This window comes from Daucus carota, chromosome 6 (genome assembly GCF_001625215.2).
Source record: "Daucus carota subsp. sativus chromosome 6, DH1 v3.0, whole genome shotgun sequence".
In the NCBI taxonomy this organism is placed as follows: Eukaryota; Viridiplantae; Streptophyta; class Magnoliopsida; order Apiales; family Apiaceae; genus Daucus; species Daucus carota.
Window position 1 is genome coordinate 17229951 of NC_030386.2, and position 16064 is coordinate 17246014.

The 16064-nt window shown below is 35.2% G+C and overlaps 1 protein-coding gene across 1 annotated transcript; it reads right to left on the reverse strand.

Moving 5' to 3' along the window:
- Positions 1 to 121: 121 nt before the first annotated feature.
- LOC108228014 (rop guanine nucleotide exchange factor 1) lies at positions 122 to 4062 on the reverse strand. The gene is made up of 5 exons (XM_017403468.2): positions 3593 to 4062; positions 2998 to 3114; positions 2348 to 2886; positions 1222 to 1575; positions 122 to 732 (listed from the first exon to the last, which is right to left on the reverse strand). Exons 1-5 carry the CDS (start codon positions 3855 to 3857, stop codon positions 346 to 348), a joined length of 1662 nt encoding a protein of 553 aa, XP_017258957.1. The 5' UTR covers positions 3858 to 4062; the 3' UTR covers positions 122 to 345.
- Between the last annotated feature and the right edge of the window lie 12002 nt (positions 4063 to 16064).

Genomic DNA, 16064 nt, shown 5'->3' on the forward strand with positions numbered 1-16064 from the left:
TTTAGATAGGAAAATTTTATTATTGGAGTCGAGTATTTTTCATAATCTCTATATTTTTCTATAGCATATATTACATGGTTGGACATGCTCATAGACAGACAAAATAAAATTTATTCAGAAATGGAAAAAACTTCTTCATACCATATATAACAAGGAACATCTACTTCACTGTTAGAGGAATTGATGAGAAACTACGACTCGAACCTTCCGAATATGATTCACCCCGTATCTCTAATTTGTCATAGCCATATACAAGACCTAAACTACCGATCTATTCATTAGGCATCACTTTCACAGTCCAGCTTATAGCCTGTCTTTGCAAGTTCATTCCTAAGATATGTATAATTATTTATCGATTTCAGGACCATCTTCAGATATTCTTCTAGCACTAAGGTTTCCAGCATAAGACCACAGCTTATCCAGGTCAGCTGGCATTGGCATGCTAGGCAAACCCTTGAGACCATTACTGATAGGAGGGGAAGAACAGAATGTTGGAGTAGCAAAGGGAGAAGTGTAGGGTGTGTGCTGAATTGAGAATGGACTAGGTAATATCCGCTTTTGAATTGGTTGACCAGCCAAATTCCCCCTGCTGAAGATAGACATAGATTCTGCAGCAGAACATCTATTGGCAGAGTCATCCACGTATAATACATCATCGATCCTTGCCATTATGTTAAACGCCAAGCTCTCCATTACCCTTGAGTAGCTTTCAAGAATTGACTGCCCTACATCCTGAATATATGAAATAAAAGTAAATCCACGGGAAATAAATCAAGCATATCACAATATGTGTAACCAAGTGAAGCAACTCATCATTATTTTTCAACAAAAAAGACCCAAGAGCATATACAGTTACATGGTGCAGATATTGCATGGTTATTCAGATACTAAAAACACCCCATGACATATGTCAACATCATCTTAACTCTTTTACAGTCTGATTAAAAGGTCCTTGAAAATATTTTCTAAACTTTCTAGTTTAAAGGGTGCTGCAAATCTACAAGGTTTCGTAAATCCGGTGTTAAGAGCTAGAATATCATATACCTTTACTAATCTTCTGCCCCTGAATAACATAATGAAATATAGTTTCATGAAAGTGAAGAACAACCATATATAACAATTTTAGTGACTGTAAGTCTGTAATAGTCCTAAAGAATTTGACTTCTGTACAAGTCATTCCCATTTTCTAAGTATCAAGGAAGTGGTTAGGAAAGAAATTACCTTGTTATATTGAATTTTGTTCATGTCCAAAGCAGTTTGTGGAAGACCAGGAAAACGCAATTTCAGGCTGTGCAACAAGGTCTCTGCCCGTTCAGCTAAAATATGGTTCTTTTCACCATCAGCAACAAGACCCTTTACCTTGCCACTCCAAGATGAACGCTTAGATTTAATATGACTAGAATGGTTTTTCTGATCTTTAAGTTTCCATACATGCACAGCTGCCTCTATTCTGTTTGCTACATCCAGAGTGTGGTGCTCCGACGACAGATCTAAGCAATCAAGAAGACATTCTGGAGAGAACTGGTCCGCTGTTATGTAGCGATAGATTATTTCACCCAGACAAGCTTTTCCATTCTGTAATTGGGTGGCACCATCTAAGTTATTAGAGAAAAATACAAGGTGATGCTGAAAAGATATATCAACTAATAAAATTTTTTTATGTTATCACGTGACCATTAATTTTATTGATGCAGGTTCTGTTATCTTTTATTCCTCATTTTTTTTCATTTATGTACTTCTATCAATACATCTTATGTGCAGTTGAACCAAAAAATTATTATTAGAAAAATGATAGATTGTTCCATATATACTACTACCATGTCCTAACAACGTAAATACGAATACCTATCCAAGGCATATATATACATTTGTTCAGGATAAAATGTAAATAAAAGCAATACTATCCATGCACTACCTGTAATCTCATCAATTAAATATAATCAATTCATAAATACAATCAAGATTTAAAACTACAGTAGCAGGAACTTGGTAGTACTTAGTAGTACTTGTAAGTAGTTTTTGTGATAGCCCCAGCGGTATTAATGAGAGAAGATTATTTAACATGAAATCTATGAACGGATTTTGTCTATTTAGTGCGGTAATATACAGACAACAACTTTTTATTCATCAAGAAGCCTGAAAGCTTCAAGTGCAAGTCACCTTCAAGAGAAACTCTTTTGATGACAGTGTATAGCACTGTCTAAACTTTTTTGATAAAACGAAGAACTATGCAATCATAATATATCAGTCAAGAAAAACAAAAACACAAAACAAGCAAATGCACGATGTCAGGCATCTTAAGCTAAACTGTATCACATGAGTAAGATACCAAAACCCTGAGCCACACCTTAGGTAAGGTTTCCGCGTAAGCACTTGGAATTTCCATTTCAGCAAGCACGTTGCTGTTAATTGCTAATGCTGCCTTCAGTATCTGATTTGTGCAGTCTCTGCACTGCTGCAACCTCTTCCTAGCATCCTCAGACAACCCTTTCGATGGAACTTTGGGACAAGGTAACCACCATTTCTCTTCCTGCCGAACTGAAGGCCTCCCACTTGAAAACGCAGATGAATAGGCATCGCCGCCATTGCCTTCAGCTACAGCCATTCCACGTTCAACATACCAAAATTCCAGATCTTCAAACCCATCAAGAATGCTAATCAACATAGCATCAAGCTTTTTAAGGGCAGGGAGATTAATATACAGATCTGACCGAGGTTGTGTTGCCATTACTTCATAACTCCCTCCACCAGGAAACTGTTGTACAGACGGAACAAGCTCGACAATTGAATCACTGACCCACAGTAAATATTCCATCTCCCTTCGCCACATTGCCTTCTTTTGTGGCGCCAATGGCTCCAGCCTCCACAATTCACCAAATACGGTAGCTAAAAACAAAACAACAAACATAAATCGGACATTTATATACATCCAGACATAAACGTCACCAATCACACCAATACACGACATTAACAGAAAAGGGGTAAAATTGCACTAACCAGAGAGATTTGTGATGGCATTTGAAATGGCCAAAGCAGTACAAACACCCTTACCCCCTCCCGACATATCCTCTCCAAGTAGAAGCTTAGCGAATCTTTCCTTTATCATCTCAACTTCTACAAGTTCCAAACACAAAAATAAATACACATCAAACAAACACATGTTAATACAACTAAACTAGCATTAATCAAATAACCACATTTTTACTTACTTAAAATCATATTAATATAACAGCAATACACTCGACAATTTCAAATAAACTCGACAATTTCAAATCACAAATATTACAATTCATATAAACCTAAACAACCTCATTGTGTATATAAACACACACATTCATAGCTACATTGTGAGTAAATTGATTGGATCTACTTGCTCTATAATTCACATACACTGGTCTATGTTTAGACCTAAATTAGGAAACTTTAAGCAAATACAGTTAGATAAATAAAATGAATGACATCATTAATTAATCATCAAAATTTTCGATTCGATAGTGTATTTTTAACTTAAATAAACGAATAATCTCAACAAATAAATAAAAATGAATCGCATCGTATTCATTTATCGAGATTTAAGAGTATAAATAACTACCTGACAAATCAGCTTGTGATTTCCGAGTGCTCTCCTCCCAAACCACCACATCCTTACCTCCGACCACCGGAAACATCACCGGCGCCGTAAACCCCTCATTTCCGGCGAAACCGCGCCGCGGCAACGGAGACTCGGCGCTCAAGCTCTCCACATCGAATCGGCGGCCGGAGAAGCCGCTGGAACTCTCCGACTCGCTGACGTCAGCGCTGAGACTGTAGCTCCCGCAGCGCTCATCGGAAGCGTCCTCCGACGAAACGCTCGTCATTAAAGTAGTATAAGTTAGCTGGTAAAGGAAAATGAGAGCGTTTTATACGCGCATTGCGCGAGTGTGTGTTGCGTGACTCTGTGGAGATGAGGATGAGATGATTGGAAGATAAAGTGGTGGAGGAGTGTAACAAAGTGAGAGCAGATAAAGCTGATGATGAATAGCTGCCTAGCTATCTAGGACTACTCCAGAGTCCAGAGATATTATGGTGTCAAAAATTTTTGTGCATATTTATTCTATTTCCAGAATATTAATGGTGTAAAAAATGTGTATACTTTTTCTATTAAAATTATAATTGTCTCAGGTTCGAATATGAATAATCCGAAAAGTATTAGATTAGATACTACTCCCTCCGTCCCTATTTATCTGTCCACTTTGGAAGTGAAAATTTGTCCCTATTTATCTGTCCATTTATACTTTCAAAACTAATTTAATGATAGTTTTTCAAATATATCTCCATAATTTCAATTTTCAAGGCTTGACTTATTTAAAACTTGGTTGAATTCATGTTTTCAAGACATAAAGTAGGGGTATTCCACCATTTTCAAGATATTAATTAGAGGTATTTAATGAAAAAGTTTATACAATCAAGTATTTCTTGGTATGTGTTTTTTTTTCCAAAATGGACAGATAAAAAGGGACGGAGGGAGTAATTTGTAAGGTATATAAGATTGAATTTTCAAAAAATATATATATAACTAAAATTATATGTGAAATCAAAATTGACCGTGTTTAGTATTTATAAATGTGACTTGTCATAAAATTTTAATCACTTAAATTATCAATAAATATAGATTGTGATTTGTGATACTTAAATACTCAAGTCTGATTATTTATGAATGTGAATAATCTGATAACAAAGCTAGGGAAAATGAGGTGGGGGTTTGGAATATAAATTTCAGTACTTTTTCTCAATCATTTTTTATGAATGTGAATAATTATTTGTTACTCCATTGTAGGGCTGTCAAAAAAGTCCGAAAAATCCGATATCCGTCCGAAAAATCCGCATTCGTATTCATGATAAAGCGGATATTATCCGTATCCGAGCCAAAGCGGATATTATCCGCATCCGAATCCGACAATTCCGGATACGGATACGGATATAGGCATATTTGTATCCTATAATATCCGAATCCGAAATTAAATATATATGATATTAAATATTATATATTATTATTATTATTATTCAATAAGTATATAATGTGTGTATTTATATATGTATACATAAAACAATATATTTATATAAATTTTGTATAATTTTAAAATATTATAGACATATATCATAATTTTATTTGAGTTTAATATTTTAAAGATAACAAATTTATATCGAAAGATAAATAAGAATTAATTTTTGAATTAATATAAACATTCTTTAATGATTTTAATTTTTTACTCAGTTTATAAAAATTAATTTTAAATTTTTTATGATTTTTTAGAAATTTTAATAGAAAAATAAAAATTCTGATTAAAAATCATATTCGGATATAATGGGGCCGTTTGAGTGAGCTTAAAATAAGTGTTTTTTGCTTAAAATAAAAAAGTGGAGTAGAAGTCAGAAGCAAGTTAAGACTTATAAGTGATTAAACTGTTTGGGAAATAAGTAGAAGTCCTGAAACAAAAGCTAGGAATCCTAACTTCTTTTAAGTGCTTCTTGACTTTTTACACAAACGGTACAAATAAGTGTTTATAACTTATAAACCAGAAGTCGACTTATAAATGTCCTGCCAAACACCACCAATATTCATCAGATCCGGATTCGAATATCATCCTTTAAAAAATTTCGGATTCAAATCAGGATACAGATATTGATTTTCAGATTCGAATTCGGATACGGGCAGATCCGTATCCAAATCCGTTTGACACCCCTACTCGATTGTGAAAAAAATACATGACTCCATACGATGTGGTGTCCCCGCAGTGAGGACATGGCAATTTGGCTGATGTGGACCCACCATAAACTAATTGCCGTTGATTCAGGGTGAGTCTGAAAGGCGTTGCGTGTGGGAAATCTCATCAAATGAATGCAAGTATCATAAAAATGTGCATTCATAAATCGGTTTTTCTATGGTGTGCCCAAGGGCACACACTAAGCACCAAAATTTATGAATTTGGATGATTTCTATTGCCTAACTTTCATTAATAATGGTGGACCCTCCTGCAGTTGCAACAACCACACCAGTCAAAACCCTCCAATTTTATAAATGTTAGTGCTTAGCATGTGCCCATGGGCACACACTAGACAAACCCTTCATAAATTTATAAAATAAATAATTTCAATTATTAGTTTAAAGGGATTTTCTATGGTGTGCCCAATGGCACACAATAGTCTCTAACTCCAATAAAAATAGCTTCTTTTGATTGGTGGATGAATAATAAATGATAATGGCCCCCTGCATTCACATCAACTCCACCAATCAGAATATGCCATTTTTATAGAATTTAATGATTATTGTGTGCCCTTGGGCACACATTAAAAAGACCGTGGTTTACATATTCCATTCAACCCAAATTAGATGAGCTAGTTAATTTTGGACATCTAACTTAAGGTGTATTTATTGTCTAGTTCCTAAAATTTGTTTTTTTTAAATGTTTTTTTGTAAACGAAAATTTCATATTTTAATTTTTATATGTAAAAATAAAAATTTAAAAAGAAGTAATGTAACTATGCAGACAATGAATCTTAAATTGTGTGCCCGAAATTAAGTTCATCTAATTGGGGATGGATGGAGTATTACGGTAAAATAACATGAATCGTACTCGTAGCCATGCCAGGAGTCATAGGTCGCTTGACTTTCTAGCAAACATTTATAAGTCTTTTCACCGTATAGTTAAAATTTTTATTTTTAAAATTCTTTCTTTTGAATAATACTCCCTCCTTCTCATTTTAATTGTCCACTTTGCTCAAATCACACATATTAAGAAAAATTAAATATGATATGTTGTTATCATTGTTATGCATTAATTATACAAAAACACTACTCCCTCCGTCCCTATTTATCTGTCCACTTTGGAAGTGAAAATTTGTCCCTATTTATCTGTCCATTTATACTTTCAAAACTAATTTAATGATAGTTTTTGAAATATATCTACATAATTTCAATTTTCAAGGCTTGACTTATTTAAAACTTGGTTGAATTCATGTTTTCAAGACATAAAGTAGGGGTATTCCACCATTTTCAAGATATTAATTAGAGGTATTTAATGAAAAAGTTTATACAATCAAGTATTTCTTGGTATGTGTTTTTTTTTCCAAAATGGACAGATAAAAAGGGACGGAGGGAGTACTAAATTTTCATTCATTTTGTTAAAAGTCAACATAGTTTGCATTGTAAATCATGAAAATTGTACATGCTAATAAATGTTAACATTGAAACTTGTATAAAATTGTATTGGACAAAGAAGTAGGACAAATAATATGGGAAATTTTTTCTTTGCAAAGTGAACTATTAAAATGGGAAGGAGGGAGTAATATTAACCATACATTTTAATTCAATTTTTTTTAAAAATAATGATTTTGACTATTCGATTAAAATACTTAAAAATATGTGCCAAAAAATCAAACTGACTTATATTTTAAAAAAAGAAAATACTAATTTCATAATTTGTACTTAAAGTCTAGACAGTGTATTTGACTCTTTGACTTCCAATCTCTTGGCCAGGATGTGTATCAGTGCAATATCTTTTTCCTCAGAATCGAATCAATTTCTGAAAATTCCTTCAACGTACACTGTGTGGTTTACACTTGGGAACTCCAAATTTCAAACTTGGAACTGTTCAATTTTGACTGTCAAAGACTCATATGGTCATCTCGAGTTCAAGCTAAAGTTCGAGGTCTGTTTTTAAAAATAGAGACGTCTAGTAAAATTTCTAATCGCAGTCCAATACTTATTAAAGATACATGGAGTATTATTTCAAAGTTCGAATATTCATGAAAACATTCTCGGAGTATAATTAGTCAAATGTCAACTTCATATTACACAGGATTTGTGCGTATAACCGTGTTAATTTTGATGATGCTAAACTTAATTATAATACGACATTGAATATTTACTTTAAAACAATAAAATCCTAGTTTCATGTTCCTACTTTGTTTCTGTATTGTCAATTTTTTAATTGTGTGTACATATCTTATTTTTCAAATTTTGGCTGAAATGAAAAATTTTAAACAGAAAAACGTTAAAAAATCTAAAATTAAACAAGTACAAAATTTTATGAATCATATGTATAACATTATTCTCATTATACTATGATAGTATCACTTAACGAATAGAACACTATTTTATAATAATTTTTTGTATTCTAACACTTCTCTCATTTGATTTATGCAGTTTTGCAAAGATTATTAACTATATTTAATTAATTTTAAAAAATGCGTGGTTACTTAAAATATTGTTGTATCCTTGAAAATTTATTAAAAATAAATAGTAAAGAAAATTTGATGATAAAAAAATATAAATAAAAAAGGTTGCACCTCTGACTCGAACATGATTGAAAGTGTGAATTTGTGTGGTAAACGATTTATAAGTGTGTGTCAAAACGTCAAACGACTTATATTTGAAAAAGAAAGAGACTATTTTGTTTCAAATGTAAATATAGGTGGAATAACAAACAAAGAGTAACGATTTGAGGAGGTGGGGAAGAAATTTAGGTCAATATAATAATGTGGTTGGCATCGGGCATGCATGGGTTTCCAGTTTCCACTCGAAGCAAAGTGAAGAACAACATGCTAAAAGGGGAGAATCACGACACATGTTTAACCCGAATGATGAAACTGATTTATATATGAAGAAAGGAATCTTGATTTCCCACTTCAATTACAATCCACAGAGCTCATATATATTCATGTAATGTGATTCCTGCTCCTGGGATTTCCTTCGTCATCATATATCTCTTGATTGATGGGTCATATTTAAATTATTTGTCACCCACACTTCCTTTTAAACAAATATATGTGTATATGTCATTTTATTATTTATTTTTAAAAATATCTTTTTAATAAAATAAATAAATAACTAAATTCTTTCAAATAAAAATTTAAAAAACTATTTACAAAGTCATATTAATACACTTTAAATACATATAAGACTAAAAATGACTATCATTGTTTTGGGACAAACATAATATGTCGACGGAAATGAATCTTTTATGATATTTAAGGTATTCAGTTTGGTTTATCGAATACCGAATTGGAGCAATTTGGTTCGGTCGAAATAATTATGTTTTAATTCAGTAATGACTGAATCCTTCCTATATTTATATAAACCCGCTCGACCTAGTTAATTTTTCAATTTATCAAAGTTTAAAGCTTTCTTTTGACACTAATATAGACAATCAAAATTAAGTTTTAAAAATTTTAAGGTAAAATATATAGGTTTTCTCATAATTAATTAAGTTACGAGATAAATATAGGACGTCGAAAATTTAACACATGACTTCACTAAGTCCCGAAAAAAAATATATCATCTGTTCCTCTGTATAACAAGGCAGGCTATGAAGCCGATGGTCAAAACAATTTTTGAAACCAGGACTTGAAACCTCGCTTAACTTCACTCGCAGCCTAAATTAGCTAAATTTGTTTAAGCATTTTAAATATGTTAATAAATATATTTTTGTAATATAAGAAATTAAAATGAAAACAATCATCTAACTACCATAACAAAAAATGAGTATATAAAGTTCACCTCACGTCCATTTAAGACTTTCATGGATGTACTTTCTGATTTTAACCGATTAAATCATTGACTATTTCAATTTTTACTCTAAAAAGACTCGTACTTTTTGTTAGCGATGTAGATTCGGTTAACCGAAACCGGAACTTTTTTCGATTAATCGAAATCGAAACTCATCAAAATCCTCTACCAAATAGTGAACCGAATTAATTTCGATTTTATAACCGAGCCGAACTTTAAATTCCGGTTATTACCAAAAATCGAATTTATTAACCGAAATTTAAAACAAATCTGAAAATAGGAAAATCAGCATTGTGTTCCGGCCCAGTTTGGGGATTAGCGTTTAGCGGATTTGAATAGATATTTTGACTAATTCATTGAAATAGATGATCTGACTAGCGGATTAAGGGGCCATTTGGGTTAGCTTAAAAGAAGTGACTTCTTGCTTAAACTAAAAAAGTGGAGTAGAACTGAGAAGTAAATAAGTTAATAAAATGTTTGGAAAAGAAATAGAAGCCGTGAGAGAGAAGCTAGCATTCTCAGCTTCTCTCAGCTTCTTAAAAGTTCTTCTACTTATTTACACAAACGGGTCAAGAGAAGCAGAAGTCAGAAGCTGCTTCTGTCAAACAAACAACCCCTAAATTAGCGGTTTCTCATAAAATTGTTTGATAAATAATTAATTGATTAGTTTTTTCTGACACAAACCAAAATCTTTAACTCAAAAAAACTCCTCAAAGTAGCTTTTTCAGAATTAGTTTTTTGGATCCGAAATTCTATTTCAATCCGCTAACTACGAAACACAAATATTAGTTTATTCTAGTGGTCAAACCTCTAGTGTTGTCCAAAACCTCTAACTGTAAACCTCAGGATGTCAGGAGGAGGAGGAGGAGGACAATACTTCCCCTACTTGTATGAACCTTCGATGAAACAAACAAGTAAAGCAACAATAAACAATAAACAAGACACCAAGAATTATACGTGGAAAACCCCCTCAATGAAAGGAGTAAAAACCACGGGACCGTAGTCCACCCAAACAATTCACTATGATAAATTATATGGGTAATACACCAAGTTCTTCTCTAGATAAAACTAGAGGAATACAATCACCTTCACACTCTTGGAATAACTCGTCAAGAAGTATGGAACCAAATAAGACAACAAGAGAACAAAGACCCACGGCTAGGTTCAGCCTCTCCACGGCTCTTTAGCTACTGCCCAGCCCCTCAAATTCACCTCCGAATCCAATCTCCACCGTCCAGAATTTAGATATCGGTGTTAGGAAGATGCTGTCCGAAATTCAGGACGATCCGACCGTTGGAACTCCGGGAAACCCAAAAACAAGGTAGCCAGCGCAACCAGAAAATTTCCTGCGAATTTTCACACAATATCTCTCTTTTGCCTATTTTCTCTCTTGCTTATTTTCACAAATATCCTCCTATATTTATATATAGAGTTCCCTTTATTTTTATCTCCTTGTGGGCCAAAACAAGGGTAATCCTATTGGGCTTTTAATCTCATAGGTAGAAACTAAAACCCAACAAATCTCCCCCTTTCTAACTATGAGAAAGAGTTCGCCATTCCGGCGATCGAACAACATACATTTAGCTTCCTTTTAGCTAAAGACTTTGTCAACATATCAGAACCATTATCATCGGTGTGTACCTTTTCCACTTCAAACAACCCTTCTTCAAGAGCGTCTCTAATCCAATGATACCTCATGTCGATATGTTTGGTCCTTGCATGAAATGTTGAATGCTTAGCTATATCGATAGCTGCTTGATTATCACAAAGAACAACATAGTGTTGTTGCGGGAATCCAAGCTCCTGCATCAACCGCTTTAACCACAACAACTCTTTACAAGCTTCAGTTGTTGCTACATACTCTGCCTCCCCCGTAGAAAGTGAAACACCCTTTTGCAACCTAGATTGCCATGAGACTGCTCCCCCTGAAAAAGTCATCAAATATCCAGAAGTGGATTTCAATGTATCCTTATCACCTGCCAAGTCAGAATCTGTATATCCAATAAGCACTGGTTTATCATTCCCAAATGTAAGACCCAATTTGGAAGTACCTCTAAGATATCGCATAATCCACTTAACTGCTTCCCAGTGCTTCTTACCCGGATTTGTAAGATAACGACTGACAACTCCAACTGCAAAGGCAATATCAGGTCTCGTAGATACCATAGCATACATCAAACTTCCTACTGCTAAGGCATATGGAACTCCATCCATCTCTGCAATTTCTTCCTTCGTAGAAGGAGAATCCTTTTCAGTTAACTTAAAGTTGGTAGTAAGGGGAGAACTAACAACTTTAGCTTTATCCATGTTGAACCTGCAAAACACCTTCTTAATATATTGCTCTTGTGATATATGCAACTTCTTGGCCACTCTATCTCGATGAATACGAATGCCAAGAATCTGTTTCGCTAGCCCCAAGTCCTTCATGGCAAAGGACTTACTCAACTGTTGCTTCAGTTGGGAAATTCTTTCAATATTTTTGCCAACAACAAGCATGTCATCCACATAAAGCAATAATATGATAAAATCATCATCTGAAAATCTCTGAACAAAAACACAATGGTCAGAAATAGTCTTACGGTAGCCTTGCTTCTTCATAAATGACTCAAACTTTTTATACCATCGCCTTGGTGCTTGCTTCAAACCATATAGACTTTTTAGAAGTCTACAAACATACCCCTCTTTACCTTTAACCTGAAAACCTTCAGGCTGCTCCATATAGATTTCTTTGTCCAAGTTACCATGTAGAAAAGCTGTCTTGACATCCATTTGTTCAACCTCCAAATCAAGACTAGCTGCTAAACCAAGCACCGTATGAATTGATGTCATCTTAACAACGGGAGAAAAAATCTCATCAAAATCAATACCCTTTTTCTGACTGAATCCCTTGACGACCAACCTAGCTTTGTACCGTGGTTGTGAAGTATGCTCATCTTGGTTCACTCTGTAAACCCACCTGTTCTTCAAAGCTCATTTTCCCTTAGGTAGCTTCACCAACTCAAAAGTATTATTCTCATACAAGGATTTCATCTCATCTTGCATGGCATAAACCCACTCCTTCTTGTGCTCATCTTCTATAGCTTCTGCATAAGATTCAGGTTCACCACTATCAGTCAATAGAACATACTCATCAGCAGAATACCTGTTAGAAGGATGACGATCTCTGTTAGACCGCCTGAGTGGAACGAATGGTGGAACATTTTGTACCGGTGACTCCTCATGGGCATCATCATCCATGTCACTATTTTCTGGAGTATCGGTATTAGTGTCATGTTGGTCATTATCATGAGCATCATCTCCAACCTGCGAGTCCACATGTCTTGGAGGAACTGGATCCAAATCAACCAGATCATTGTTATGTTGAGGAACTGACTCTGCCTTCCCAACATCTTTCAAACTCTGATCTTCAATAAAGATAACATCTCGGCTTCTCACAATCTTCTTTGAAACTGGATCATAGAGCCTATAACCGAACTCATCTTGGCTATAACCAAGGAATATACACTCTTTAGTCTTCACATCTAGTTTAGACCTTTCATCTTTGGGAATATGCACAAAAGCCTTGCATCCAAAGACACGCAAATGATCATAAGAAACATCTTTACCACTCCAAACTCTATCTGGAATATCAAACTGTAAAGGAACACAAGGTGAGAGATTTAATACATTTACCGCAGTATTCAGTGCCTCACCCCAGAAAGACATCAGCAACTCAGCATGTGAATGTAAACATCTGACCTGCTCCACTAGTGTTCTGTTCATCCTCTCTGCCAAACCATTAAGCTGAGGTGTCTTTGGTAGAGTCTTTTGATGCCGAATACCCTGCTGTCTGCAATACACATCAAAGGGACCTGTATACTCCCCTCCATTATCTGTCCGGATACACTTCAGTTTCTTCCCAGTCTGTCTCTCAACTAAAGCCTGAAAATGCTTAAACACATCTAATACTTGATCTTTAGTCTTCAAGGTATAAACCCACAACTTCCTTGAATGATCATCGATGAATGTAACAAAATATAATGAACCACCATTGGTTCGGGTTTTCATGGGACCACAAACATCGGAATGCACCAAGTCAAGTATATGCTCTCTACGAGAGGGAGGACGACTCTTAAAAGAAACTCTGTTTTGCTTGCCAGCAACACAGTGAGAACACCTTTTCAAATGTATATCAGTCAGACCAGATAGTACCTTTTTCTTCGACAACATATTCATTCCTTTTTCAGTCATATGAGCAAGTCTCTTATGCCATAAATCGATCATATCAACATTCTCCACAGCGTTAACAATGTCAGTAGAGACTTTAGGTTGTGTCATATATAATTTTGGACACCTCTTTCCTCTTGCAACAATTAAAGAACCCCGAGTGAGCTTCCATTGACCATTACCAAATCTGCTAACATACCCTTCATCATCAAGAAGGCCAGTCGAAATTAAATTCATTCGCATATCTGGAACGTGCTTCACATCATGAAGAAATAACTCCATGCCCGTGTCAAACTTCAGACATACCTCACCGACGCCAACAACTTTTGATATGCCACTGTTACCCATTTTAACATCTCCAAAATCACCAGAAGTATAAGATGTAAAGAAGTCCCTTCGTGACGTAACATGACACGAAGCACCACTATCAATAGCCCAACTCAAATCATCTTATGCAAGGTTAACAATGTCTCCATCACAATAGATCAGGTGCTCATCAGTAGTAGCAATCACCACGGAATTATCATTACTACTGTCAGTTTTCGTCTGATCGTTGTCTGAGCTCTTTTTATTTTCTCGCTTCAACTTTCTGCAGAACTTTTTCGTATGTCCCTTCTTACCACAATGATAACACTCAACATTAGAATACTTACCTCTAGAACTACTCCTTTAATTACCTCTATTGGTTGGACCTCTGCTTTGAGCTCTCCCCTTCCTTTCGGTGACTAGGATTTCTGACTGTGAAGAGGAACCCTGTGACTTTCTTCTCATCTCTTCATTCAGAATACTGCTCTTAGCTAGTTCCATACTGATATTACCATCCGGATCTGAGTTCGACAAAGACATCCTGAATGTCTCCCAAGAATCTGGTAAAGTACCCAAAAGACACAATCCCTATATCTCATCTTCAAACTTGATACCTATTCCAGCAAGCTGATTCATAATTCCTTGGAATGCATTCAAGTGATCAGAAATTGTAGTGCCATCTTGATATCGTAGAGACATCAACTGTTTAATCAGATACAACTTATTATTTCCCGTCTTTCGAGCATAGAGTTGCTCGAGCTTGTTCCACAAAGTACGCGCATGTGTCTCTCCACTAATATGGTTCAAAACATTATCATCCACCCATTGCCGAATATACCCACAAACCTGTCGATGCAAAATAGTCCATTCTTGCTCGGTTTTATTTGCAGGCTTCTCCGTAGTAAACACGGGTAGATAATATTCCTTCACATAAAGAAGATCCTCCATCTTCCCTTTCCAAACATGATAATTAAAACCATTCAAATTAACCATTCTACTCGTATTCGTTTCCATCGTTCAAACAAGTTCAAAAACAATAACCTCGCTCTGATGCCAATCTGATGGGAAAAAGTGACCACAACGGCAACTGCTAAGTGCAGAATTAATCTTCGTTGGACAATACTTCCCCTACTTGTATGAACCTTCGATGAAACAAACAAGTAAAGCAACAATAAACAATAAACAAGACACCAAGAATTATACGTGGAAAACCCCCTCAATGAAAGGAGTAAAAACCACGGGACCGTAGTCCACCCAAACAATTCACTATGATAAATTATATGGGTAATACACCAAGTTCTTCTCCAGATAAAACTAGAGGAATACAATCACCTTCACACTCTTGGAATAACTCGTCAAGAAGTATGGAACCAAATAAGACAACAAGAGAACAAAGACCCACGGCTAGGTTCAGCCTCTCCACGACTCTTTAGCTACTGCCCAGCCCCTCAAATACACCTCCGAATCCGATCTCCACCGTCCAGAATTTAGATATCGGTGTTAGGAAGATGCTGTCCGAAATTCAGGACGATCCGACCGTTGGAACTCTGGGAAACGCAAAAACAAGGTAGCCAGCGCAACCAGAAAATTTCCTGCGAACAATATCTCTCTTTTGCCTATTTTCTCTCTTGCTTATTTTCACAAATATCCTCCTATATTTATATATAGGGTTCCCTTTATTTTTATCTCCTTGTGGGCCAAAACAAGGGTAATCCTATTGGGCTTTTAATCTCATAGGTAGAAATTAAAACCCAACAGAGCAGACAGTCAATATGGCTCTAGTGTTGTGGGGCACCTGGACGGCTAGAAATTTGAATGTATGGGAGCAAAAAACATTGACACCTGTCATTGCAATGCAATGGAGTGCAAAACATATTACACAGAGGAGAGAAGCTCAGAAGTTGCGAGGAAACAATTAATAAAAAAAAGGTTCAAGATCAGAGACAAAGTGCAGCAAGATGGAGTCCACCAGAAGAAGGTAGCTTCAAAATTAATGTAGGCCTTT

Bases quoted from the DNA above. Each gene is read 5' to 3' on its own strand.
- LOC108228014 (XM_017403468.2), bottom strand. From the start codon at position 3,857: ATGACGAGCGTTTCGTCGGAGGACGCTTCCGATGAGCGCTGCGGGAGC. The intron at 3,115-3,592 runs GTAGTTATTTAT...TGGAACTTGTAG, and splicing joins ATCACAAGCTGATTTGTCAG to AAGTTGAGATGATAAAGGAA. The intron at 1,576-2,347 runs GTGTGGCTCAGG...ACCCAATTACAG, and splicing joins ACGCGGAAACCTTACCTAAG to AATGGAAAAGCTTGTCTGGG.